General features: G+C 46.3%; 2 protein-coding genes across 2 annotated transcripts; both read left to right on the forward strand.

Annotated features, from left to right (window-relative positions):
* Nucleotides 1-1,134: 1,134 nt before the first annotated feature.
* On the forward strand, nt 1,135-11,828 carry lcp2a (lymphocyte cytosolic protein 2a; the record flags this gene model as incomplete). The annotated part of the gene is made up of 20 exons (XM_084450281.1): nt 1,135-1,264; nt 1,354-1,436; nt 1,708-1,770; nt 2,010-2,056; nt 3,077-3,142; nt 3,273-3,298; nt 3,666-3,706; nt 3,970-4,162; nt 4,764-4,944; nt 5,402-5,508; nt 5,718-5,804; nt 6,988-7,013; nt 7,330-7,355; nt 8,091-8,188; nt 9,020-9,128; nt 9,324-9,373; nt 9,507-9,700; nt 10,555-10,629; nt 10,705-10,854; nt 11,703-11,828. The coding sequence occupies 20 exons, from the start codon at nt 1,135-1,137 to the stop codon at nt 11,826-11,828; spliced, it is 1,878 nt and encodes a 625-aa protein (XP_084306407.1).
* Nucleotides 11,829-15,236: 3,408 nt separating this feature from the next.
* LOC311318849 (forkhead box protein I3-A-like) lies at nt 15,237-16,886 on the forward strand (the record flags this gene model as incomplete). Its single annotated transcript, XM_084450282.1, has 2 exons — nt 15,237-15,813; nt 16,192-16,886. The coding sequence occupies 2 exons, from the start codon at nt 15,237-15,239 to the stop codon at nt 16,884-16,886; spliced, it is 1,272 nt and encodes a 423-aa protein (XP_084306408.1).
* Nucleotides 16,887-26,947: the final 10,061 nt, after the last annotated feature.

Consider the following 26,947-nt stretch of genomic DNA (forward strand, 5'->3'; position numbering starts at 1 on the left):
GCCAAAAAGGCATTTGTTTGGGGAGAAGAAGGGAGAAGGGAGAATAATAATCCTTACTATTTCAATAGGGCCTCGCACCGCCAGTGCTCGGGCCCTAAATATTCAGTCACCACTACACCACTCAGGCTATACGTTATTAATAGATAGGCGATATATTGATGTGGGGGTTTCCTTGTCTGTAGCAATAGTGTCATGTCAGGCAGTCAGTGACACACTCATGGATGTAACGTTAAAGTTATCACACTCCAGTTGAGCTCCTCACCCAGAGGCCTATAGGACTCTACCATTCACATTTCAACACAGTTCACAGTTCTCCCTCTAGTTTTTGAATAATCTGGAGACAAAGCCATATGTCTTAAAAGAGTCATCCCCAATCAATATTTGTCAATCAAACAATATTGTGTTGTTTGTTAGTGGCTGAAATATTAAGTTTACACCTAATGCACTGTGGTATGACATCCTAGTGTGTGTGTGTGTGTGTGGTGTATCTGAGAACGAAGGCCTACTTCCCCATGCTTTTTGCAACAACTACATGATCAACAGGAAACACAAGAGGAAGTCTGTTTTCTTTCTTATTTCTCGGAACGCTCAGACAACTGAATGATTGCCTGACTAAGTGTCTTTGGATAACCCATTTATTTCTGTTTTCTGGAGTTCCTGCTGTACCCTTAAATCTCTGTGGATGATTTCGTAACCCTGCAAATGCTTGGCATCACACCCCGACATGATTTGACAAAAGAGGAAGAAGGCTGGGTGTTTTTGGTTGTTTTTTTCCGCTGCTCCCCGTCAGACCGTGAGACAGCCGGGGCTTGTGGTGTCGTTAGTTTCTGTGAGAGGGCGATATCATCCTATTCCTTTCCTCTGAGTGCACGGCAGAAGCCTCTCTTCCCCTCTCTCTCTCTCTCTCTCTCTCTCTCTCTCTCTACCATCACCCTGCCGCAGCCGTCCACCTCAACAGCCCTGTCCTGGGCCTGTCGAAACAGAAACAGCAACCGGGATCCATATTCTTCTTGGCTGTAGTCTAGGCCGTCATGGGGACTGCTCAGTAGCAGCCAGCTCCTTCACCTCCCTGTGGCTGAGGATTCTCTACACATCTCTGTTTCCACTGAGCGAAGGAAGGACCGGAGGGGAAGGATGAGCTTTGACAGAGTGCCCTCCAAGGTAGAGGTGATGGGCTGGAAGCCGCACCAGCTGTCTGACTACATGAAGAGGGTAAGCCCGTCTCTCTTGAGTCCAGCGACGGAGTTATATGTGGGAGCATACTGTACGGTGTGTCTCTCTGTTTCATGGAGATGGTAAGATGTCGGCCCCAGGGAGCCGGGCGAGGGGAGATGATCTCTCTTTCTCTTTGAGGGAAAAGGCGAGGTGTCTCTGAAATGGCTCTCAGCGATGAGGACGGGGTTAAAGAAGTCTCTACATTCTGTCTTGGGGAGATTGTACGTTGTCTCTTTTTATAGGAGGCGATCCTCAACTCCTTATGTTGACCTACAACTGTTTTACCCAACTGGCCGTATCTTATACAGCGATGCCACAGAAACATTCAGAGCCAGAGTCACAAATTGTTCATTTGATCACATTCAGTATTTTCAGATCATTGGAACCATTTGATTGATTACCTGTTATATTAAGCGTCCACCATACATGTGTGTCTGTATACATGTAAACCAGTGGCATCAATCCACACGTGTGTGTCCTGTGTCTCTCTAGATGGACCTGACTGGCTGTGACAAGGTTGTCCTGAAGTACTGTATGAACGGTGCCAGATTCCTGGTGAGTGACTCCCATCTCCAGCCACCAGAACAGGCTACCGGTTTGTTCACACATTACATTAAGTGGTGGACTTCCATAATTGCGTTAGTTAAGTAGTTCATGCCTGAATAAACATCGCTTGTGGGTGTATCTGGCTTCTTCTTCATGTGCTTGTGAAAGGATGTGATGTATAAAGTATTCACTCAATATAAATGTACAGTATTTATGATCTGACTTATGCTTCCTCTATCGTTGCGTAGAACATGAGCGAAAATGATCTTCAGAAATTCCCCAAGCTTCATGCGCCGTGAGTACTCAGCCATCTTCTCTGTAGTGGTAGACATGTTAGATAATGTTAGAAATAAGCCAAGATGTCAGACTCAGCATCTCTTCCCGGTCTGTGGGTTGTGGGCAGAGGGGGGAGATAGAGATAAACTAGACAGGAAGTATATTAAAGAGCGAGGCCCAGAAGGAATAGCCAGATAGACAGACAGGGTGAGGGAAGGAGAGAGAGAGAGAGAAATAGAGGAAAGGGAAGGGAAGGACAGACAGAGGAAGGAGATATACTGTAGATAGAGGAGTGTTTTAAGAATGTCTCCTTGTGAAAATGTGGAGAGTGAAATTGAAACGTCAGCCTGCTACACACACACACACACACACACACACACACACACACACACACACACACACACACACACACACACACACACACACACACACACACACACACACACCACATCCTGACTGAGTGGGGCAGCCCCAACTAGCAAGCACCAATCCATGCTCCCAGTATGGGACATGTGACCTGTTGCCAGCAGAACTGAGTGAGTGAGTGAGTGAGTGAGTGAGTGAGTGAGTGAGTGAGTGAGTGAGTGAGTGAGTGAGTGAGTGAGTGAGTGAGTGAGTGAGTGAGTGAGTGAGTGAGTGAGTGAGTGAGTGAGTGAGTGAGTGAGTGAGTGAGTGAGTGAACGAACTGTGCAGATGTCAGACGAACATCCAGTTGGCTTTAGGACTACAGAGCACACACCTAGGGGTGCTGCTGTCGGGACCATTTTAACTTGACAGTACAGAGGAAGAAGAATTTGGCTCTTCATTTCAGCCAGTAGGACTGAGTCTGTCTGTCTGTCTGTCTGTCTGTCTGTCTGTCTGTCTGTCTGTCTGTCTGTCTGTCTGTCTGTCTGTCTGTCTGTCTGTCTGTCTGTCTGTCTGTCTGTAAGCTCTCTCTCTCTCTCTGTCTGTCTCCTTCTCACGCTCTGCCCCCCTCTCTCTATATCTCCCTTTCGCTCTCTGTCTACCGCCCCTTCTCTCTCTCACTCTCATTCTGCAGGTTAATCTCTAAGATCTGTCGTGAAATTAGCAGGAAGGAGGAGAAGAAAAGACTGTTTGGTAATAGGTGAGCTCTTGTTTTGACATTCAGCTAAACTCAACTAAAATATACTGCACCTGCTATTCACATGTAGGACCTAGGAGCAGAACTGTGATGCACCCACGCTTAGTCTGTCGTCCTCTGTCTTCTCTTCCAGGTCCACCCCTAAGTACCATGAACCAGGTAGGAAGGAGTTTACTGATAATGGTGGAAATGATAGTAGAGATGTATGTTCATGATTGGGTTTTGTGCATCATTTGGTGCTTTCTACAAATATGTGCAGGCAGGGCTGAAAATTAACACCTGCCACCGGCCAAATGCAGGTAAAATTTCCAATTGGTGACTAGATTTCGGAAGGCTATCTGAAAAAAATAAAAAATGGCCGGTAGATTTTTTAATCTACAGTCCCCTTGGCAGGTGACTCACTGTGAGCCAAAAAGTTAATTTTCACCCCTGTGTGCAGGGTACCTAGTGCAGTGTACACTCTTATTTGTGCCATTTGAGAGAAGAATTTGTCCATGTGTCCTCATTTGATCCGTCTCATCCACAGAAACACCTGTCGAGGGCCAGTGTTGGGGACCTGATGAATTTGTAAGTCTGTTTGATATCTGTAGGGGATCTCTTGGTCTGTCTCTCTGTCTGTATGTCTGTCTGTTCAAATCATGTCTGCTCTGTGCTCAGTCTCAGTCTTTGTCCTGTATCTCTGTCCTGTATCTCTGTCCTGTATCTCTGCCCTGTATCTCTGCCCTGTATCTCTGCCCTGTATCTCTGTCATATATATCTGTCCTGTATCTCTGTCCTGTATCTCTGCTCTGTCCGGCATCTCACCTCTCTCCCTTGCTGTTCTCTAACAGGACGTCAGCGATGACGACTACGAGAGCCCCAATGCTGATGACGACGACGCGCAGAGCGTGGGGGATTACGAGTCGCCCACGGAGGACTTTGAGCAGAATGAGAGCGACTACGAGCCCCCTCCCTCCGAGCCCCAGGACGACATACAGAGCCAATTTGCCGCTGCGCTGCACATTGGAGACAGCGAGTACATCGGTCAGCGCCCACCGCAGACATGCCCTCATCCCTTTTCTCCTTGCTCATCCCTCTCTCATCCCTTTGCTCTCCTTTCTCACAGCGCCGCACCGATACTAGGGGTATTACGGTTCTCCGAATCCATGTTTTGATTTGACTTGATTTTCAGGTCACAATTTGATTCTTTTTTTTTTTTTTAAGGAAACACTTGTTTCTCAATACATAAACAATTAGTTAATCTGATGGTACAGTTCATTTAAAATCTTAATTTGGATTAAACCGTGTGGCATTGGGTTGATAATTAACTCCTAATGCAATTTTTTTTTTTTTTAATTAATGACGTGTGTATGTGAAAGTCTGTCTCTGTCTCTCTCAAAATATCAGCATGCAGTTTATTGTAATTTTAATTTTAATTGTAATTTTAATGAGGTTAGGCAGGGCCCAAAAATATAAATAATCTGAAGCCAGAATCTCAATCTCTCCTGTCATTTCGAAGCTTGAAAATCAAATGCTCATTATTTTTGATTTTCTAGTTTGATTTAGAAATGTTAGATAATTAATACAGAACCTCTTGAAATATTATTAATTATGAATGAATCTGTGTACGTGTGTATCTATCTAGATCGTGTGTCATCGCACGCCAAGCCCCCTGTGGTCCAGCCACGCCCAGGACCCCCCACCCCGGCCCCTGCTCGCCCCGGCGTGAGTTCACTCCTCTGGACCCCTCCATTCGTCCTCTCATACCTCCATCCTCTCGTCAGACATCCCTCCATCCACACCTTCTCCGTCCTCTTCCTGTTTACGTAATCTCCTCTCTCCATTCTATCCTGTTTCTGAATCATCTCATCACTCCATCCTCCCTCCACCCTCTCCTTCTTCCATACTCCTCCTCTGTCCATCATCGCCCCGTCCTCTTCTGTCTCAGCACCGTTCTCTCTTACTCTCTCTGCCCTCCCCTCCCTCCACCCCTCTCCATCCTCCTCTCCCCTCCTGCTACCTCCTTTCTTCCCTCTCTCCTGCTCTCCTCCCTACAGTATATAATCTCTCTTCCTAATCCTCTCTCCTCTCCTCCCTATTCTCTTTCCTCCTCTTCTCTTCTAACCCTCTCTCCTCTGCTCATCCCTCTCCTCCCTATCCTCTCTCCTCACCTCCCTACCCTCTCTCCTCTTCCTCCTCCTTACCCTCTCTCCTCCTCCCTATCCTCTCTCCTCCCTATCCACTTTCCTCTTTTCCTCTCCTCCTCTCTCTCCCGTCTGCCAGTCATGTAGAGGTTGTTCTCTTTCTGTCCACACAGCTGATGGAACCGCCTCCCCTCAAACGAGAGCAATCCCCTCAGCGCCCAGGCAGACTAACGTTACCCACCAAGAGTGAGCACACACACACACACACACACACACACACACACACACACACACACACGCACACACACACACATACTCACACTTACCACACACTCACACAAACCACACACACACACACACACTTACACGCACGCACACTCACACACACACACACACGCCCCTATGTACTTGTATGTAGTATGATGTGTTTTATCTGATCTTTTTCTTCCGGACAGTTCTTCCTGGTCTTCCCGCTCCTCAGGTGGACCGTAGTAAAAAGCCCTCTGCAGCGGACCGAGGACCGAACGTCTCGCCCCTGTTAGGTACTTTCTCTCTCTCTCTCTCACACACACACACACACACACACACACACACACACACACACACACACACACACAGTCTGCGCACCCGATTATCATTCTGAGCCCGGGGGAAAAAATGCAGTATTTCTTTAAATCAATCACAATCGTCTCGGGCGGCGCCAAGCTTCTTTTTTTTTTTCAGCGGTGCCCTTGCAAAATACAGTAGTATTGAATCTGCAGCGGTGCCAATGAGAGGTTTATCTCAAAAACCTACATCCGATGAGCCAGACTACCCTAACCCTAACCCCTGCCACCACTCTGCCTCACTGCACCTATGGCCATACTAGGTGGCGCTACACAAGGTCGCCGATAAACATTATCACTAACTTTTTGAAGACACCTTGATGACTGTGAGGCATAAGATGTGGTAACCCAGGAATATCATTGCTAGAGCTAGTTGCTGTTAACATTAGGTCGGCTAGCTGGCTAGAGCTAACTGTCTCTGTTAACGTTTGGTCGACTTTGTGGCTGAACATTTCCCCTAATGTTACACCACCACAGCATCAGCAGTAAGCGGCTTCCCTAGAGGGTTTCTGAGAAGCAGACATTTGTGTTGCATCATTCATGGTGAACACATTAACTACTATAAGAAAGACAATAACATGCACATTGTAAAAAGTATTACTTCAGCAACTTAAAAAGCCCATGTAAGAGTCCATTAATAATGATTCATTCTAATGTTTTATACGTGAGGTGGTTTTGGACATTTCACTCACTGTGCTTCGGGCCCCCAAGTAACTGCCTGGCTTGCCTGTTCAGTAGCTTGGTGTCTGCCAGTAGGTTGTTGTAACACCTTCCGTCTCTCTAGTACATGTAACCTGAGCCATCGACAGGAAGAGGAATATTCGACTTCCTCCTTCCATTCAGAAATAATATATTTCCATGGAACTGTTGGATTGTGTCAGATTTACATAACCAAACATTGCAGCTCTGGTACCAAGGATCAGCAGTGGAATGACTCTAACTTCATATCATACAGTTGTCATCTATGTACAGTATGTGTCTAACTCCTTATCATAGTTTTCTTATGCCTGTGTCTAACTCCATGTCATACAGATTTCATCTATGCCTGTGTCAAGCTCCATATCATACAGATTTCACCTGTGTCGTAACTCTTTCATATCCTGTCTGTTTCTCCACACAGTACGACGGCCCAGCCCCGTTGCCCAGGTGAGAGCTCACTTCACCAGTGTTTCATAGTAGTAGTTTGCCGTACATGTTTAGCATCATAGCCCTTCCTGCGCCCTGCAAAGGGGTTAGTTTTGAGATAATTACAGATTTCCGTCTCAAGATGGACAAATAAAGTAATACCGTAGAGAAGGACAGAAAGATTGAACCCTAGAAACAGGCTGTATATACAGTAAAGTAATTATGAGCATTGCTACATGTTTTCCTGGAAGCTTAGAACTGTCACCAACTCTGCTAGTTATTGAAACGTTATTATGCGAACTGTCTTGACATGACTCCATCTCATTTTCTCTCCCAGCCTGTCACACACTCCCAGTCATGGAGGTAGGGTCTCTTCATGACGACACGTCTCCAACACTGTGGTTCTGATTAATTGTGTCAGGGTTCTGTGTTCCCCAGTTACAGTTTGCCAGACTCCCCACACCAACACAGGTTCCTCCATAACTGTGTCTTATCTCAAGAAATATCAGAAAGACTAGCGTCTAAAGAAGACACACACATTGCACATGATTGTTCTGTGTGAGAGCCCTCCGTGGATTGTGACAGTGTATCTAACACATAGATGAGCTACTCTCAGCCTGTCCGCTGGCCTGTCCACTGTCCCTCTATCCGGACTTGCCTCGGACACCATTGGCCTGACAGCATTCATATTTTGCACAGGTTTCCGCAGGGGTCCTGGATAGGCCGTGACAGGATCGGATTTGTAATTAATTTTAGTTTCGGCTAATTTTAACATAAAATACTGATCCGAGTCACTAGCCAATAGAAATACTGCTCTGAATAGAATCCAGCATTCCAACTGCCTAAAATTGACTCAATTACTAGCCAATAACTGATTGCTCCAATGGGTATCAGAACTAGTTAGGTATCATACGGTATGTAATAAACAGATCTTGAATCTTGAATATGAGAAGAAGTGAAATCGTTTTTGTAGTCAACGTCATGTCTCCTTCTTGTGTACACACACACACACACACACACACACCTGCAGTGTTCAGGCTAGAGACTGAGTGTCACCATGTACCCTCCTGTCTGAGGTGACCTGTACTGCCCCCTCAGGTCCCCACCGGAGGAGAGGGGGGGTCTGGACGCCAGGCTGCCCAAGCCCCCGCTGCCAGCCACCTCAGTCAGCAGGAGCAGCTCGTCTGTGGTCAGGGGTACTGGGCCCAGGTATACACACACACACACACACACACACACACACACACACACACATACACACACACACACACACACACACACACACAACACCCATCCAGCCTAGTCACAGGTGAGTCACACACACCAGCTGCCGTACAAACACACAGACTGTTCAGGAAAGTGGACAGGAAGTCCAGTCATGAGGAAAAAGACTGCATGGCTGCAGAAGAGGAAGTCGGCGTACCTACAGTACTGTAGCATAGTTTCCAACACGTGCCACTGACATACTCATTAACCCATCCGTGTCGGTTCCCAACCTTGTTTTGGAAGTTGTCATTACTGTATCTGCTCTGAGAGGGTAATACCAGTTACAACACTGTTATAACAACCAGTTACAACACTGTTAAACAATACATGCTGCTTTTACTTCCTATTTTACAGATTTGTGCCTAACTCCAGGACTGAGGTGAGGATAAACGTGATGACAGAATACTGACCGTCGGTTTTGGACTAATTAGTTTGACTGTACTGTTTCGAAATTTGTCTGGAAACTGTTTCTCACTTAATGTTCTCCCTCCGCCCCTTGCATGCAGGTCCAAGAGGAAGGTAAACTGTACTTTATAATATCTGTCTGTTTGTCTGTCTGTCTGCTTGTCTGTCTGTCTGTCTATCTGTCCGTTTGTCTGTCTGTGTGTCTGTTTGTGTATGTGTGTGTGTGTGTGTTTGTGTGTGTGTGTGTCTGTCTGTCTGTCTGTCTGAAGGGCCATGCAGTGAGTCCTACTGCACTCTCCTAATGATATAGTGGGCGGATTAAACTACACTAAACTCTCCATGTCTGTTTCTCCCAGGGGCCTCTCCTAAATGGTTCAACTCCAACACATTCCCTCTCAACTCGGCCTCCAGAGGCATGGCCCCCAGACCCCACGGCCCCTCCGGGCCCCCCACACACTCAGACAGGTAGGACTAGATGGAGTAGGGGGGGGCACATGTATATAGTACCTGTGTGTGTGTGTGTGTGTGTGTGTGTGTCTGTGTGAGAGACAACTAATTTATTTGCCCTCTTTTCTAAGGCACATGATAGTATATGAAGTTCAATTGATTTGATTGTTCCCTGATTGACCCCTGACTGACCTCTGCTCCATCTTTCTCCAGCCTGCCTCCCCCCAGTTCCACAGGCTCCCTCCCGCTCAGACTACAAGAAGGTGAGAGCTGCCTTTTAAACAGGGTTCTTTGAAGACCTACCCTGCATGTCCTAGTGGCTGATGTATGGGGTTAGGATGGTCTCTATCCCTGGTGTTTTGGTAACTAATTTCCCTGTGCTGCGTTCTCTCCCAGCCATGAACTCTCACCGCAGCAGTGCCAGGATGGGACAATCTGTCCCCCTCCGACCCCCGGTACAGGCCAGCTACCCCCCACCACCCCCGGTACAGGCCAGCTACCCCCCACCACACCCGGTACAGGCCAGCTACCCCCCACCACACCCGGTACAGGCCAGCTACCCCCCACCACCGGACAGAGACAGTCAGCAGGTACACACACACACACACACACACACACACACACACACATGTTGGTTGCCCTTGCAAAACTGTGTCGGGGTGTTGAAACATAATGGTTGTGTTGTGGTGTGTTGTGCATTATTGGCCAGCAGGTGGCGGTGTGGCTTTAGTACAGTTCAGTCTGTCAGCTGCATGCTCTTATCAGGCCTGAATCCATACACATCTATGAGGAGAGATAGAGGCTGCGTTCCGAATCGCATACTTACATCCTATATAGTATGACAAAAATGTATGTAGTTTGTCCCAATGCATATTATGTCACATGCAGTATGACAAAAATACCAGGATGTCCTACTACAGTATTTTGCAGTATGCAAGCCAGCACACTTTTCTGGCTATTCTGACCCACAATCCTGTGCTCAGCGGAAATTATGTCACATGCGCGAATCACGCCAGAGATGTTTTGATGAATCCCAGCTGTGGACGACTGTTGCTTCATGGACAGCGACGGATGTGGTCAAATTTCAAGGCACAATGTTATGACAAGGTAGCATGTCCCAATTGTATGCATACTGCGTGCACAGTAGATACTTTATATGGGCAGCTGTAGTACGTACTGGTAGAAAAAAGTAGAAGTATGCTATTCGGAACACAGCCAGTGTCTGGGGTTGTGCTAACTTATAGTAGCTGACAGTTGTCTAGTGAGGCGTCCAAAGCATATAATTAAGTCACACTGAATCAAGTTAAGAGTGCTGCAGAACACCTGAGTGACGGTGGTGGGAAGGTATATAAATGGTGGTTTTGTGGAGGTTGTGTTATGGTGTGAATGATGGTTGTGGAAGTTGTGTGAAGGTATTTTATGGTCTTCCTGCCTGTTGCTTTAGGGCATGGACACTCGCTGGTACGTTGGTCAGGTGACGCGGAAAAAAGCTGAGGGCTGTCTGAGAGAGGTCAACAAGGTGAGACCCTGCTCGCACACACACACATACACACACATGCACACGCACACAGACAGCTGACCTACCCCTGTGCAGGATGGCGCGTTCCTGGTGAGGGACAGCTCTAAGGGTCAGTGGGAGCAGCCCTACACGCTGATGGTCCTCTACCAGGACAAGGTCTTCAATATCCAGGTCAAACGCCTGAACGACCTCTTCCTCCTGGGCACGGGGCTCAATGCCCACGAGGTACACCACATCCCTCTCTCTCTTTTTCTCCCTCTCTCTCCCCCTCTCACTCTCCCTCTCTCTCTCTGTCTCTCTCTCTCAGATGGGCTTAATGTTTGTTTGTGACCTTGTGCTGTTTTGTATGTACCAGGTGCTACTGTCTGGGTAGTCTCTCTCCAGACTCAAATATTACATTGAATCATTGCGCTCCACATACTACATAATAGAGTGTGCCACTCCCCCAAGCTGGTATTCTGAGGGCATATCGACGGTTCAAAATTTAAAGAGTGACAGGCCGTAGCAGCAAATGAGAGACGCTAGCCCAGGTTAGATGGGCGGGTAATATCTGTGGGTGAGAACACCTGATCGCGAAAGTCGTTACTGATTGGTGTTGCAGGGATTCCAATTCATGAATTGCCAGGATTTGAGCACCAGATTTTTGCATGACTTGTCCCAGACCCATAGATACGTAGTTAGCGTAGCTTACATAGTGTATCTGCAAAATAACTCTCATGGGTCTGCCGTTGAGACTACTGTCTGGGCGTATGGGGGGGGGGGGGGTCTCAATAAAAAGCATAAAAATTATGTCTCTCTTTTTCTCTCTCTCTCTCTCTCTCTCTCAAAATACTGTTCTAAAACACTCTCTTAATAGCCTAAGAATTTTTCTCAGTGTCTCTGTACCTCCTGTCTCTCTTTCTCCCTCTCTCACAATATTTCTGATATTAGAAAAGTGATGTATCTTTCATCACCGTTAAGTCTAAAACATCTACCCATGGTTTCTGTGCCAGTGCGTCCGATGTGACTTTGCAAACTGACAACTTCCTGTTCTTGTTTGCTAACAAACAACTCCCTGTCCCTGGCTGTCCCAGACCTTCCCATCGGTCTCAGAGATGATCAGCCACTACCAGCAGATGCCCCTGCTGCTGATCGACACCAAGAACCGCAGTGCGCCTCAACAGAACCAGTGTCCTCTCATGTACCCAGCAGGCTTCTGACCAGCGCCGACCAGCACGGACCTGCCGTTCTGCCCACTAGGCCCAGACCTGTACCAGGGGCAGGACAGACCAACATTACACAAGCGGGTTCGGAGGGACTGAAACATGATGAGCTTCTCCAAACATTATTGACTATTATGATTTGCTAATGCATCGTTTCATTCATTTCCATACTATAGTATGACTGCCTTTCATTGTGTGTAAAGACCAAGTAGAGTTTGTCTGCAGCAGAGGGTACTAGCTAGCTACGTTAGCACGCTAACTGTTTGGTGCAGAGTGAGTGGACCCTTCTCTCAATCACGCTGTCACTCTATAGGCTGTTGTGATCCAACAGCATGGGTTGCAAGAGGAGTTTGTTCTAATGTGTATATTTATTAGATAGAGTGGAGTAGCTGCTGTGTGAATGGAGATGACTGTGTCAGTTAGCGTTCCTCTGTGACCCGGCGCGGGCATAAGCCTGTCTCTGAATGAAGTTATTGCAGTGTGCTGTGGTCTCTCCGATGTGCCTGAATAAAGAGATTAAATGGAGAAGGCTTTGTTTACGAGAAACGGCTGCCAGGTCCCTGCATGACGGGCACTGCTGTGGGCACTGTTCGGTATTGACCTCTGATCCCTGGGCCCAGCCAACACAGGGGGGAACCGTGAGCTGCCTCTAGCTCCTAGCCTCACCGAGGCGCTGGAGGGGTAAAGCAGTGGGTGTGAATAGGATTCAGCAACACCTACAGCCTTGTCTCAGTTACAGCCTTTTCTCAGTTACCCTGTTGTCCAAGTACATAAATCTACAGCGTGTCGCCTCAGACTGCCACTGTCTGTCACTGTCTGTCAGCTTTCGCAGCATTGCACTGGCTGGTAATAAAATACAATATTCTCCTGATCCTGATAAACTGATGCTGAACATCAGGTCGTGTTTCTACTTGTTCTGTTTCAAACGGACTAAATGGGTTGAGAATGTGACAGCGATAGCAGACAGGTGTATATTTGTGGCAGTAATTCAACATGTTAGTAGATCTTGTTACCGTTTGAAAGCGAATTCCTTCCCTCCAGTTTAACCCTTTACTCTCAATGTGTTTGTCTTCTCTGTTTAGAAGATAACCAAATAATTGGCTAAACTCACTTGTGATCTGTTGTGATTTCATAACAAGTGCGTTTTTATGTATTTGAAAGGTTTTCTCGAGGGTTTCCCGTGTGTTGGAATAGATAGGATCTACAAACCTGTAATAGCCTACCATACCACAAACCAATATCATTATCTTAATCTGACGGTGTATAAACGCTTTCTGTCCGTAGGCCTTATCTCATTTGTTTATATTATTCCATCCAATGGCGTTTTAGGTGTTAATAGATCAGAGACGACTTCTCTGACAGAACAGGATTCGTGACTTGTGTCAGAGGCATTGTGCGCCCGCGGGGCAGCGGACTGCGCGCGGTGCTGTTATGAGTTATGTCAGAACCGAACTACTGTCACTCTAACTGCCATCCTCGGCGGGCATGCCTCGGGATTTGTTTTTTAAAAATCTCTCTAATGTGAACCATGTGGAGCCTGCCTGGCGGAACTGTTCCATCTCAGTCCACAAGCGGAACGGTCAGAGACGAGCCAACGGCCGTCCCGTCTCCCTGTGCGTCTGATCGTGTTCAGATATGGATTACATGGCAGATGATTTAGGTGCTTCTAAACATTTCAACTCAGCCCTGTAAACTTCCAACCCTCACACATGGCTCTAAATAAAAAGTAGACAATGCATCTTTTACAATCTGCAATAAAAGCAAATGGGCAAATACCTGCTGAATGTGAGACGTTCAACAGCGCGCTCTTGTCATAGCCTATATAAATCAGCGTATAAAATATATAATATAAAATCAGCGTAAGATCTGAAATATAGGCTACTGGCAATAATGGAAGTCACAATTATGCGCTTCAGTTTAAGCTGATTTTCTAATAATATTATTTGAAGGAAGAGATAAAGGAAGATCATATTTCGATAAGGACGGGGAATCCCGATGCGCCACGGTGCGCCAAGACGAGGCGTCTACCGACCTGACGGACACAATGGTCCAGCGCGTGTCGTGAGGAAGGTGAGCTGACCGGGCTCTGTCATGTAAATGTCTGACTGCTTGGATAAATACAGGCCCGGTGAAATACCAATAGTTTCAACAGTCATATCGGGCTTGGCGAGGGTGTCAATGGGCGGACACCTGTAATGAGTCTAAATGAGTTGACACCCAAACACGCGTTGTTTTGTTTCTACCGATAGCCTCAAAATATAGGCCTATCTAACCCAGGTCTATTAATGCAGTTCTATTAACATAGCAAATAGTCCACGGGGTGTGCTTTTCTAGTTGAAAGTTGAAAGCCCTCTCATTTGGCATAGTGATTATTCAATAGTTAATTGCTGTACACCCACTTGAGGAAAACAGGTGAATACAGAGCTGCTATATAAAATAGTTTGTTTCATCATTTAGGCTAAAGATTTTATACCAGAATGGCATTATTGTAGTGTGGCCTATAATCTACATATAGGCAACCTAACACATTTTCATAGAGTTTTCATCTTAGATCCACATTAAGACTTTGTCGTTCATTTCTCCCTTCTCATAGACTTTAAAGTACAGTATACAGAGTGAGATGAACTTTCATAAACTCCGGGCGGGGGTGGGTGGGGGGATTTGGGCGATTCAACAGCGAGAATATCCAGCATAGATGAAAGAATATACAAAGTAAAAATATATATAATAGAGAACAAGAAATATGCACATACAGCATAGAATATAGAATGCATACATGCATACATACATACATACATACATACATACATACATACATACATACATACATACATACATACAAAGAAAGTGAGTGGCTTCTGCACACACAGTGACCATTTATTGTATTGTACTGTATGTATTGTTGCCTGGTTTGTTTGAAATAGAAGTCAGATGTCCTGATCCAGCCATCAGAGTGTGTGAGGAGTGGAATTCTACTACTTATTTAAATGAGGGTCTCCACGCCTAAGTCACTCACATGCAAAGAGAAGTACAACACGGTCACACTGAAAGCCAATCAGGGCAGGTGTGGGCGTCGCTGCAGGGCTATATATTGACCAGGTGGGATCGGTGTGCTGGCAGGTAGAAATGCACCTGTACTGGACGAGCTAAAGGTACCAGCAGAGAGAGAGACAGAGACAGACACACCCTCCCGGCAGGAGAAACAAAGGATCAAGGAGAGGAGAGCTTGGACAAGCTCCACTTTGCCCTGCAGACACACAGAGGACTTCACAAACGACCAATCGCAGGACAGAATATTAGCTTAGAGTGGAGGGTGAGCAGCAAATACCAGGACAAATTTTAGCCCCCCAGCAGCCAACCCCGGGGCAGATAAGAGCCAGGCAGCAAACAAGAAGCGAGACCAGGATGGCTTCCTACGTGCCGCAGGGCCTGTCTCCTCCCCCTGGCGGGGGCCAGTACACCGGCCTTGGCCAGGATCCACCAGAGTTCAGCCTCTACGGCTCCACCACCACCCTGCCCAGCCAGCAGCAGACCCCGCCGTCGACCTACGACCTGGGGGGCTACCCCGCCGCCAGCCCCCCCGCCAACCCCTACCTCTGGTTCAACAGCCCGGACTTCGCCACGGGGGGCTCCTACCTGGGGTGCGGAGGAGGGGGCTTCATCCCCCAGCACTACAACCTGCAGAGACCTCACCTGGCCGGGGGCGCCGCCGCCGCCGCCGCCGCCGCCGGCTGGTTCTCCCTGCCCTCCCAGGAGGAGCTGATGAGGCTGGTGCGGCCGCCCTACTCTTACTCCGCCCTCATTGCCATGGCGATCCACGGCGCCCCGGAGCGGCGGCTGACGCTGAACCAGATCTACCAGTACGTGGCGGAGAACTTCCCCTTCTACAGCAAGAGCAAGGCTGGCTGGCAGAACTCCATCAGGCACAACCTGTCGCTCAACGACTGCTTCAAGAAGGTTCCGCGCAAGGAGGACGACCCTGGTAAGAACGCAGCCGCCGCCACCCTGACAGCAGTTATAATGGATGTGTAGGAATAATGTAGGATCCCAGCTAGCAGGGAATGTTCCCAAGACATTGGCGAACATTCCCAACACGTTCTGCTAATGACTTCACATTATTAGAGCATTTTTAGAACAAATTGCTGGCTGGGATAACATGCAACAGATTGAACGTCCCTCAGAGAAAAGCTTCAGACTCAACTAAAGCTGTTACTTTCATAGACTTGGTTTAACTGACAAGAAAATGATTGAAATGAAAATTACGATCTTTGCGTCTGCGGGCTATGATTTCTCCTGCATTATGCTCGGCTAGTGGTGCAGGCGTTTCTCTAACCAGCTGTTCCTCCTCTCCTCTCTGCAGGCAAGGGAAACTACTGGTCTCTGGACCCCAACTGTAAGAAGATGTTTGACAACGGAAACTTCCGCCGCAAGAGGAAGAGGAAGTCAGACTCGGGAGACGACATCGAGGGTGACTCTTCAGGCTCTGATTCTCTGGAGTCCAGTCCTAAGAACCCCGGCTTCCTGAACGATGCGTCCAGTGGCTCTGACCGAGACTCCTCCCCCCTCTCCTCTGGCGTCAGCCTCTGCCTGACCAGTTTCCTGTCCCAGATGTCAGAGGCGGCGAGCGCTAACAACGCTGTCGAGGCAGGGGCGGGGCCTATAGAGGTGCCTCAGCGGGGGATGTCTCCGGCCGAGAGCTATGCCGCCTCATCCTACTCCCCCAACGCCACCGTGCCCCAATGGGAGGTCCTCCAGCACCCGCGGCCCCCGCAGCCCGCCTTGCCGACCTACGCCTTCCCCTATGGCTCCTCCTACTCCCCCAACGCCACCGTGCCCCAGTGGGAGGTCCTCCAGCCCGGCCTGACGCCACTGCCACCCCCCCTCTACCCCGGGGACCTGCCCTCTCCCCCTCTCTATCCCTCCTCTCCCTCCCTGTACATGGGGGACTACGGTAACTCTGAGCCCCTGCTCCCCGGCCAGCTGTACTCTGCCCTGGACTCAGGCCTTGGCCTCCCCTCCTCCCAGCTCTACCCCCGGGAAGGCACTGAGGTCTAGGCTACCGTGACCGGTGCAGGGGTCTAGGCTACAACCACAGCATGGGGGAGGGGAAATGTGAACGCCAACAAACTTAGTCTCAGTCTCGCCCCCAATGGTCATTTGAGCTGATGCATGTGTGTGTGTGTGTGTGTGTGTGTGTGTGTGTGTGTCTGAGGACAGACTGACTAAAGAATGAAACTGCACTGAAGTGAGTGAACTAATGTGATGTTTTTTTTCCTTGTAGATTATAAATATGTGTATTTTTGCTGTTCCATAGTTTGTTACTGTAATATATACTAGACTGAATGGTCTGAATGTGAGGAATTCTGGGTTTGATTTGCACATAAAGTGTCCTTTTTCATTTTTATAAAATAAAGAAACAAAAATAACACGAAAATATGGTTTTATTGTTCATTTCTCTCTACTTGTTGATTTTATCACCTGAGAAAGTGGAAAATGTAATGATCAAACTGAATATTAATTAAAAAAACATGCTGCATATCTATATGCATATATATGTATCTGTATAAACTAGGACATGTAGTATTTATAAGCTATAAAGATTAAAAATAAATAAAGAACAACACAATCCTACAGTCTAGAATGACTGACACTCATATCTATGATGTAGGCCTATTTGAATTTGAACAAGATGGGACTTTCACTGGCAGCACAGAGATAAAGTCAAGTTAAGCTCTCATTCTACCCAATGAGGCTGTGTGTGTGTGTGTGTGTGTGTGTGTGTGTGTGTGTGTGTGTGTGTGTGTGTGTGTGTGTGTGTGTGTGTGTGCGTGCGTGCGTGTGGAGATGGGGGGTGAGGGTAGTCCAAGACCGTTAAAACAAACTGAGGACAAGAAAAGAAAAGACGACAGGTTTGACAGCCAGAGAAAAAAGACAAAGCAGAACGAGTTCCTCAAGGTGCCCCGACTCACCCTGTAACCTCCACACACACACACACACACACAAACACACACACAAACACACACACACACACACACACACACACACACACACACACACACAGCGGATAAAATAGAAAATAAAACATGTTGAAATATGCTGGTGATACAGTCTGACAAGTATACCAAGACTGATCTAAACCTGTAGCATGGAGTGGATCCTTGGTGTGTAAATTCAGGCTGTTTAGAGGCCGTGTCTTCTTTGGACATGCAAAACATCCAAGAAACACCCAGCACGACAATCCACCTGTCTGCCTCACATCTGCCACACCCCCATCACTATTCTAATGCTGCCTGTCTGTACAAGTCACAGCCAACACTGGACACTGCTGGGTGTTTATACTGGAACAGGCCTCAATACCTGCTATAGTACAATACAGGCCATGCTCTCCACTGTGCAATGGAGATTCTCCTTCTTACTCCCAGAAAAGATTAGACCTGTGTTTGCGAAGTGTTAGGGTTAGAACTTTGGTCTCAATGTGAAGAAAAATATGAGACCTGCTTAAAGATCTGACAGACTTTAAAATATAATTTCCAGGAGCAGAGGAGAATGGACAGTATTGTCTTTTACACAACAACAACAACAATAACAACATGTCACCTGTTGAGGTAGGTGAATAGCAGCATTTGTTTTAGATCATTTTAAAACCGCTGACTAATAACAGAGTAGAATCCCACAGCTCCACCTGCTGACTCGGGACATTCCGGAGCAGGAAGTGGATTTGGCTGAGGTGCTGAGGTCATCATCTGTCGTTGGGCGGGAGGTTGATAACCCCGTGGGAACTGACGCTTCCGCGCCTCTCTGCTAACCGGCGTAGAGGGGGGAACTGACCCGGGGTTCTGTTCTCACGTGTGCGAGGAGAGGGGGATTGAGGATCCCAGAGAACAAACCTAGTGACACGGTCCCACATAGAGAGAGAGAGAGAGATAATGAGGAAGAATTTGATTTAGATGTCTCTGACTCGCACCTGAAGCAGAGGGAGGATAGGGAAGAAGAGAGAAAGAGGGAGGATAGAGAAGGAGAGAGAGAAAGAGGGAGGATAGAGAAGGAGAGAGAGAAAGAGGGAAGAAAGAGAAAGAGAAAGAAAGAGGGGAGGACAGAGAAGGAGAGAGGGAGGATAGGAAAGGAGAGAGGGGAAAAGGGGAAGAGAACGAGCCTGGGGAACGTTCCCACGTCAATCTGTCTGGGAGAGAGGGGAGAAGAGAGGAGGAGACTGGAGAGATCATACCTGAGGTAACGTTCCCACGTCGGTTTGGGGTGAGAAGATTAGAACGAGGAACCAGAAGAAGTGTTTGTTTTAGATCTCTCGGGCAGATCACCACCGAGAGAAAGGTGTGAGAACAGGAGGAGAGTTGAGAGAAAATGTTTGCATTAGATCTCTCAGGCAGATCGTCAGTGAGGCAGAGGTGTGAGATAGAGAATGGTTCTCTTCAGAGTGCAGGCCTCAGCACCCTCCGAACCCTCTCTCCCACAGACTCTCTCCCTCTATCTGTCCTTACCCCCTCTTTAGGGCATGTTTCATTCTGATGTTGAACTCCATCTTTTCTGTACTTTTTCTTCAGTCCATGTCAGTCATTATTTTCCAACTCTTTTTAGGGGCTAGGCAGCCTCAGCCTCTATTTCCCAATATTCTTCTTCTTCTTTTTTTCTTCTTCTTAGGAAGTCTGACTGCACGAAAAATCACCAAACTTTGCACATAGGTTCAGTCCTATGCCCTAAGTCCTGATGCACTACAGCAACTGTCTAAAGTTTAAAAAGTAACTACTAACGTGTTATCACTGTGCAAAAAGTGTAAAACCTATCAAACCGTACTCCTCCCACAGTTTATGGTCAATTGACACCCCAATTGTTACACTGCATCCACCGTGCCCCCCACAAACGATCTTCACAGATTTTTGAAATATCAAATATTGAGCCCACAGCGCATCAAAATGTTTTATTGTAAACAGTACTATAGAGGTACTATAAATACTCACTCCATTAATCTCCAATGTTCATGAAAAAATACTTTCATGATGAAGAGTTTCATGACATGGTAGATGTATAGTGTACATTTATTTCTGAATTTTATCTCAAACACTGATTTTTTTTTACATTTATTTTTACAGTATTTTGAAGTCTGTCCTCATTTAGTCCCCTCAAACTACTGCTGTTCATATAGGAAAAATACACTACCAACAATCCTATAGTGCAACAGTGATGTCTCCACCAATCAGTGTTGGCAACCCCGCCCCTACACGGCTTGGGAAAATGTAGTCCCAGACACGACCATCTTGTTTCTACACAGGTGTATCTATTTGTCTGATTTCATAGGATTCTATGCAGTAGAGCCAATCAGACAAATATATACACCTGTGTAGAAACAAGATGGTCGTGTCTGGGACTACATTTTCCCAAGCCCTATAGCGGACCCTAGGACTACAACTAGCTAAATTGACTGATTGAGAGGAGACCTGTGCCACTGATTGGTTTCCACCGGTCTTGTAAGTCTGTGTATATGGCCTACATGTAGCTCCCCTCTTGTTCTTCGTTTATTCTTTGCATTGTCCCTAGTGTTGTTCTGTGCCAACTTCTAAGTCTGTAAGCTTGTAAGCTTTGTCTTTTGTTCTCCACTTGTTCAGTGTATACCTTGGTTTTATTGTTTAAACTTTGGTTTTGGTTTTTGCACCTTGTGGTGTCTTTATTTTATGAACATTTTGTGGAAACTGCTAAAACCTCCATGTTACATGCAACTGTGAAATTTACATTCAACCCCTGTGATTGTGATGTTTGAGTGGAAACCGTCTATGACTACTCACATGGCAGGTAGATCAACAAGAGTTCAAGCCCAGGAGGATGCAGAGTAAACATGCTAATGCATACTCCATTGTGCTGTGTGATATGATTTTTTAATGATATTTTTTATTTGTAGCTGTTACTGTTTCTTCATCTTGTTTGCATCTCTTCATCTGACCAGTCTCTTGTCTGCTTACATCTCAATCAGTCCCACCTGTGTTCAATCCAATCAAATCAGTCAGTAAATCCATGCTCAGTCCAAAGTCAAGTCCTGTGCAAATATCTAGCTGTGACATTTTATACTTTTTTAGGTCAAACTGCCAGCTTCTCACTTGGCTCAACAAGAGCATAATTTTCCCTTGGTGTCTGGTTGTAAGTTAAAGGAGTAGTAAAGGGAAAAATCATTAATTGAGAGTTTAACATGTTTTTTGAATGATTTTTCACGGTGCCCACCCACATCCATTGTATGACCAAAACGGTGGTAAAGCAATTATCAGACTTTCTCAAAAGTGCTAGTTTTGTCAACTTTTTGATCTGAACCATTATATATGATCATAAGTAACCTTAAAACAGGGCTAAACATGATTCTTCCCTTTACTACTCCTTTAAAGCCCAGAGTGATGCAGAATAAACATGCTAATGCCTACTTAGGCATTATACTGTTTGGATTTCAGACACATGATTAAGATTTTTGAATTTAAGAAGTTTTACATAATTAGGGTCTGGGGAGAGACCCTCATGTATTTGTCATTTGTCTCCTTGCTCCTACTCAAAATGCCCAGCCCTGATCCAGTGCTGCGCAGCATCTGTAATTCTTGTTTTTTATTCTTGTCATTATCACCCTCTAGGGTCTGTTGTTTTATTGAAGAATTGATATGAAGCGTTATGCATCAAATGTTTTTGAGACCTTGCATTTTAGAACTAATTTCCTCAATTGAAATTGACTTGACACAACCCTTCCCTCCACACTGATATGATTGGCATGTGCCTTACTTCTCTCTCTCTCTTTCCCTCTCTCTCTCTCTCTCTCTCTCTCTCTCTCTCTCTCTCTCTCTCTCTCACACACACACACACACACACACACACACACACACACACACACACACACACACACACACACACACACACACACACAGCCCCCCACCCTGCTTTGTTTATTGACACAATACAGTAGAGGGCTGTAGCCAGGATGAAACGGGCCCCGTAAGTGTGCCCTGTGTGTATGATACGGTGCCAACAGACGCTGTCTGAGGAGAGGAGCTGCTTCTGCTCTGATCTGACAGAGCCTCTGGCTATGAGGGGCAGGGACAACACACACACACACACACACACACCTAGCTATCTCCTCAATGCGCATGCAGGCTTTACTGTATGTAGATGTGCCGAAGCAGATGCAGAGCTGAACTGTGATGTTGGGACGTCTCTAGTGCCCAGCATGAGCCCGTCTCAGGCCACAGGGCACCAGAAATGGCCTGGACCTGGTCACCCCACCCCTCCTCCTCCTCCTCCTCATCGTCGTCATCATCACCATAATCATCATCAATGTTAAACCCTGTGGAGTCTGGATTCCCTCCCCCAGAAAGCTGTGCTGTTTTATGATGGATAAGATATCATTATTACAGAGCTGCTCAACACAAACATTATGTGTCCTAGAAAGTTGAATGGCGTTTGAATGTTGAATGACGTTGGTCTAGTAAAGACCAATCAGCTGCTGGTCTCTCCATCTGATGTCTGTTTCTCAGCATTAAGGTACATGACAGCACTGAATGAACACACTATGAGGCTGTGATGAGAGTCTGTTAGTGCCGTCCTAACGACACACCAATAAAACCATTCTTACACAAAGTCAAGTGTGTTATTACAGTGTTACAACCCTGCTAGCTCACTGCCTTAACAGCTGTCATTAGGGTGAATTGGTTATTTCACACTGGGACCTGCAGTGTCTATCTGTCTATTCACTGCAACGGCTAGCTGATCACCCAGTCAGTGCTGATGCATTGATAAGGTCAGGCATGACACACACACACACACACACACACACACACACACACACACACACACACACACACACACACACACACACACACACACACACACACAGAGGCACACACACACCTGAGCCTCTCATCTTGATTGATAGTCTACTATTGATACAACAGGGCCAGGGCTCTGAGGCCTTGTCTGTAGCTCTATTCAGACGTATGCTCATCTCAGGGTGAGTGTGCCTGGTGTTTATGGTCGCATGCCACATCACTGGAACTCTATTGTTGGTAAACAGAGGGACTGATGGACGCCCAGATAGAGATGTCTCTAAGCACCCTCCAGGCTAGAAAGACAGACAGATAGGGTGAAAGGCAGACAGACAGACAGACAGACAGACAGACAGACAGACAGACAGACAGACAGACAGACAGAGTGGAAAGCAGCCATACAGGCAGACTATGCTATCGTCCCAACCAGACAGACAGTACCCCTGATTTGACTTCGCTGCTCCCCTGCCTGAGGTTCAGTTATAACTGTGCAGCATTTGCATACACGTGGGTGGAAGAGTAGCACTCATCATTAGTTGAACACAATAAAACAGCTCACACACTGAGAGACAGAGGGACACCCAGGTGGAGCAGCCATGATCTCAGCTGCCTGTCAGGGCGTCTAGCTGAGGCCTAACCCCCTGTCAGGGCGTCTAGCTGAGGCCTAACCCCCTGTCAGGGCGTCTAGCTGAAGCCTAACCCCCTGTCTGGATGTATGGTGAGGTAAACAGATGTTTATTTTTAGTGTACAGGACCAGCCATTAGTCTGGACTATCAGAATTTCCACTATTTATCAGTGGTGGTGTATTGTAATAAAGCAATAATACTGTATATACTGTAACGATCGTTCAAAATAATAATTAGTTACAGTTTTTGGGAGTGTCTGTACTTTACTGACTTGTTTTATTTCTGGCAACTTTCACTTTTACTCCACTACATTTCCTGAATAAAATGTATACTTTTACTCCAGAACATTTCCCCTAAACATCTTCATTACTCATTACTACAAAAAAGAAAGAAAAAGAAAATATATTTGGTAGAAGGTTTGGTGAATCAGGGTAGACCAGCTTGCAGGTTTGGTTAATCACATAAAGTGCAAACAAATGCTTTCGAAGCCGCAACCTTTCATTTCCCCTCAAGCCCAGACATGTCTAGCCGCAACTACATTACAAATAATTACATACAAAAACTTGTAGGCTACTTTCACTTTCAATACTTAAGTAAATTATATATCAGAAATTACTTTTGATACTTAAGTACAGTAAATAGCAGATACTTTAAGACTTTCTCAAGTAGTATTCTAATAGGTGACTTTCACATTTACTTCATTTTCCAGTAAGTGAACTTTACTTTTACTCGCGTATGGCTTTTGGGTACTTTATACGACTATTTACGATACCCTACCTGCACAAGAAACCTTCAGTAATACTGTAGAGGAGTGAAAAGAAGTCCAACCCATAACCAAAGACATCCAGAATGACTTTGATCACCAATAAAGCCACTCTTACACAAAGACAAGTGTGTTACCATGTTACAACCTGACTAGCTCACCACCAGCTGCCTTTAAAAATAATGCCATTGAGATAGAAGTCACTATGGATGTCATTGGTTATGGTTTATACAGTACTTCTATTAATTACTGTATTATTGAACTAGTCTTGTGTATGTATCATCTACAAGCATCAAAAGGGCTGATTTTAGACCCTTGACTTTTTCAAGAGCTTCCTGGCCAAGGATGGCAGCAGTACAAACAGTTTCATACACACTCACATTCAAAACAATAGATCACATCAAAAAGACCATGATACGTGCCCACAGGACCATGAACAGTCCCTGGACACCTTCAGATGAAACCGAATGGGGGGTGAGTTTCTACGGCCGTCTTCACTCTCTGAGCACCCAGAACAATAGTTGCATTGCAGGCCCAGCCCTGGACTGACACAGCTAACATTATATTACGGTCATTTAGCAGACACTTTTATCCAAAGCCACCTACAATAATTGCATTTATGTAACGTAGGTAGTCAGTGAACTCACAAGTGCATCTCCATTCTAAGCAAGTGACTACCACTGTGAAAACTACTCGTACACTTGATCATTTCAGCTTTTCAGGGTTGAAATTGGAGAACAAAAGCAGAAAATAGTTGACTGGAACACAGTGACTGACAAGAAGATGAGGAGGCCTGGGGTCCTACGAGACACCAACTTTAATACGGAGCTCTGGGTACAGTCGCAGCAAGTTGCAAAGGTGATTACCAAGAAAAAATGGATGCTTCATACAGTACTCATAAACAGTGACAAATGGATGCTTCATACAGTATAAACAAGCTTACATACTCATAAACAGTGACTAATGGATGGTTCATACAGAACTCATAAACAGTGACTAATGGATGCTTCATACAGTACTCATAAACAGTGACTAATGGATGCTTCATACAGTACTCATAAACAAGCTTACATACTCATAAACAGTGACTAATGTACACAACGGTACCTTGGTGTGGCGCTGATTCTTTATAGTGTGTAGGTTGAGTGTGTGTGGGTGTGTGTGTAGGTTGAGTGTATGTGTGGGTGTGGGTGTGTATGTACTGTCCCCACGGGCAGTGAAAATGTGCCGTTAAAGGCAAACTGGTGTAATGACTGTATCTATCAAGTGTGTGTGTGTGTGTGTGTGTGTATGCTAGTGTGTGTTTTAGCATGTGTGCATGTGTGTTAATGTGTGTATTTGATAAGATGTGTGTGTGTGTGTGTGTGTGTTAGTGTGTGTTATAGTGCGTGTGTGTTAGTGTGTGTTAGTGTGTGTGTCTGTGTGTTAGTGTGTGTGTGTGTGTGTGTGTGTGTGTGTGCATGTGCGTGTGTGTCTGTGTGTTAGTGTGTATGTATGTGCGTGTGTGTGTGTGTATGTGTGTGTGTATATATATGTCACCATGTTCCTGTCCCAGCCTGCCTCTCCTGTTACCCCCTGATGGGACATTCTATAACGTCCTCTCCGCTCTGCTACCCAGGAGTAAACACACACACACACACACACACACACACACACACACACACATAGTATGGTGGTAGGACATTAATCCTGTTGGAGCGTTCTAGTCTAGTGATAGACTGGGAGGCGACGCTCCGATCAGATTAGCTCCAAACTGACTAGTCTACAGTTTATTCTAAGACTCTTTATTTTCTCAGATAGGATGGATCTGAACTACTGACCTCTACTGAAGGTCGTAGGTCTAAGTCTGTACACTCCTCTCTGATGTTGAATTTTGTACACACACGCGCACACACACACACACATACAGACAAACACACATGCATGCATGCGCACACACACGCACACGCACACACAGCACATGCACACACACGCGCACACACACACACACACACGCACACACACACACACACACACACACACAAGAGTGACATAACCACCTATGTCAAACGATCCACTGTGCTGTACATTACATAAACCCGTAAACCCTTTATTTATATAGATCTTATAGAGGCTTTATGAAGACTTAACAAGTTTTATTTAAAAGTGGAATTGACTATTCAAGTCAATGTAGGGTGCATGTCTCCTCATTTGAATGTAGAGTGGATGAACGTTGGATGTGTTGTGTATAGATGAAAGGGTGACATGGTGTGCATGGCCGCTTGCACGCAGACGTTAACATCCGTTGACAGCGGCGCCCGAACGCCGGTGGCTGTGGTAACGCCATGGCAACGTTGAGCTTCCAGCCTTCCTGTTGTGGCCTACAGCAGAACACAAAAACACGCAGCACGCCAGGCCTGTGTGGGGTTAACCACACAAGACTAGCATATTAGTTTTTTTTTCACTAAGAGGGAGACTGAAGGGTCACAGGCCGACACACACACACACACACACACACACACACACACACACACACACACACACACACTCACACACACACACACACACTCACACACACACACACACACACACTCACACACACACACACACACACACACACACACACACACACACACACACACACACACACACACCCTTAGTTAGGGTTGCCTGCCACAGTACGTTCTTCTGACAGATGATGCTGTCCAAAAGTGTTCTAGCTGAGCATCAGAGGGGGTATCTGAGATTGAAAGTTTTCTCCTCCAGGTAGACGGCTGCTCCATCTCCCCATCTCCTGAGGTCTGCAACCTGGGTGTCATTCTTGACTCCACCCTTTCCTTCCAGTCACACATCAGATCCATCATCAAATCCGCCTTCTTCCACCTCAAGAACATTTCCAGACTCCGGCCGTCATTCTCAGACATTGTCGCTGAACCCCTCATCAT

This window comes from Borostomias antarcticus (assembly GCF_949987555.1).
Source record: "Borostomias antarcticus genome assembly, chromosome: 15".
Lineage (NCBI taxonomy): Eukaryota > Metazoa > Chordata > Actinopteri > Stomiiformes > Stomiidae > Borostomias > Borostomias antarcticus.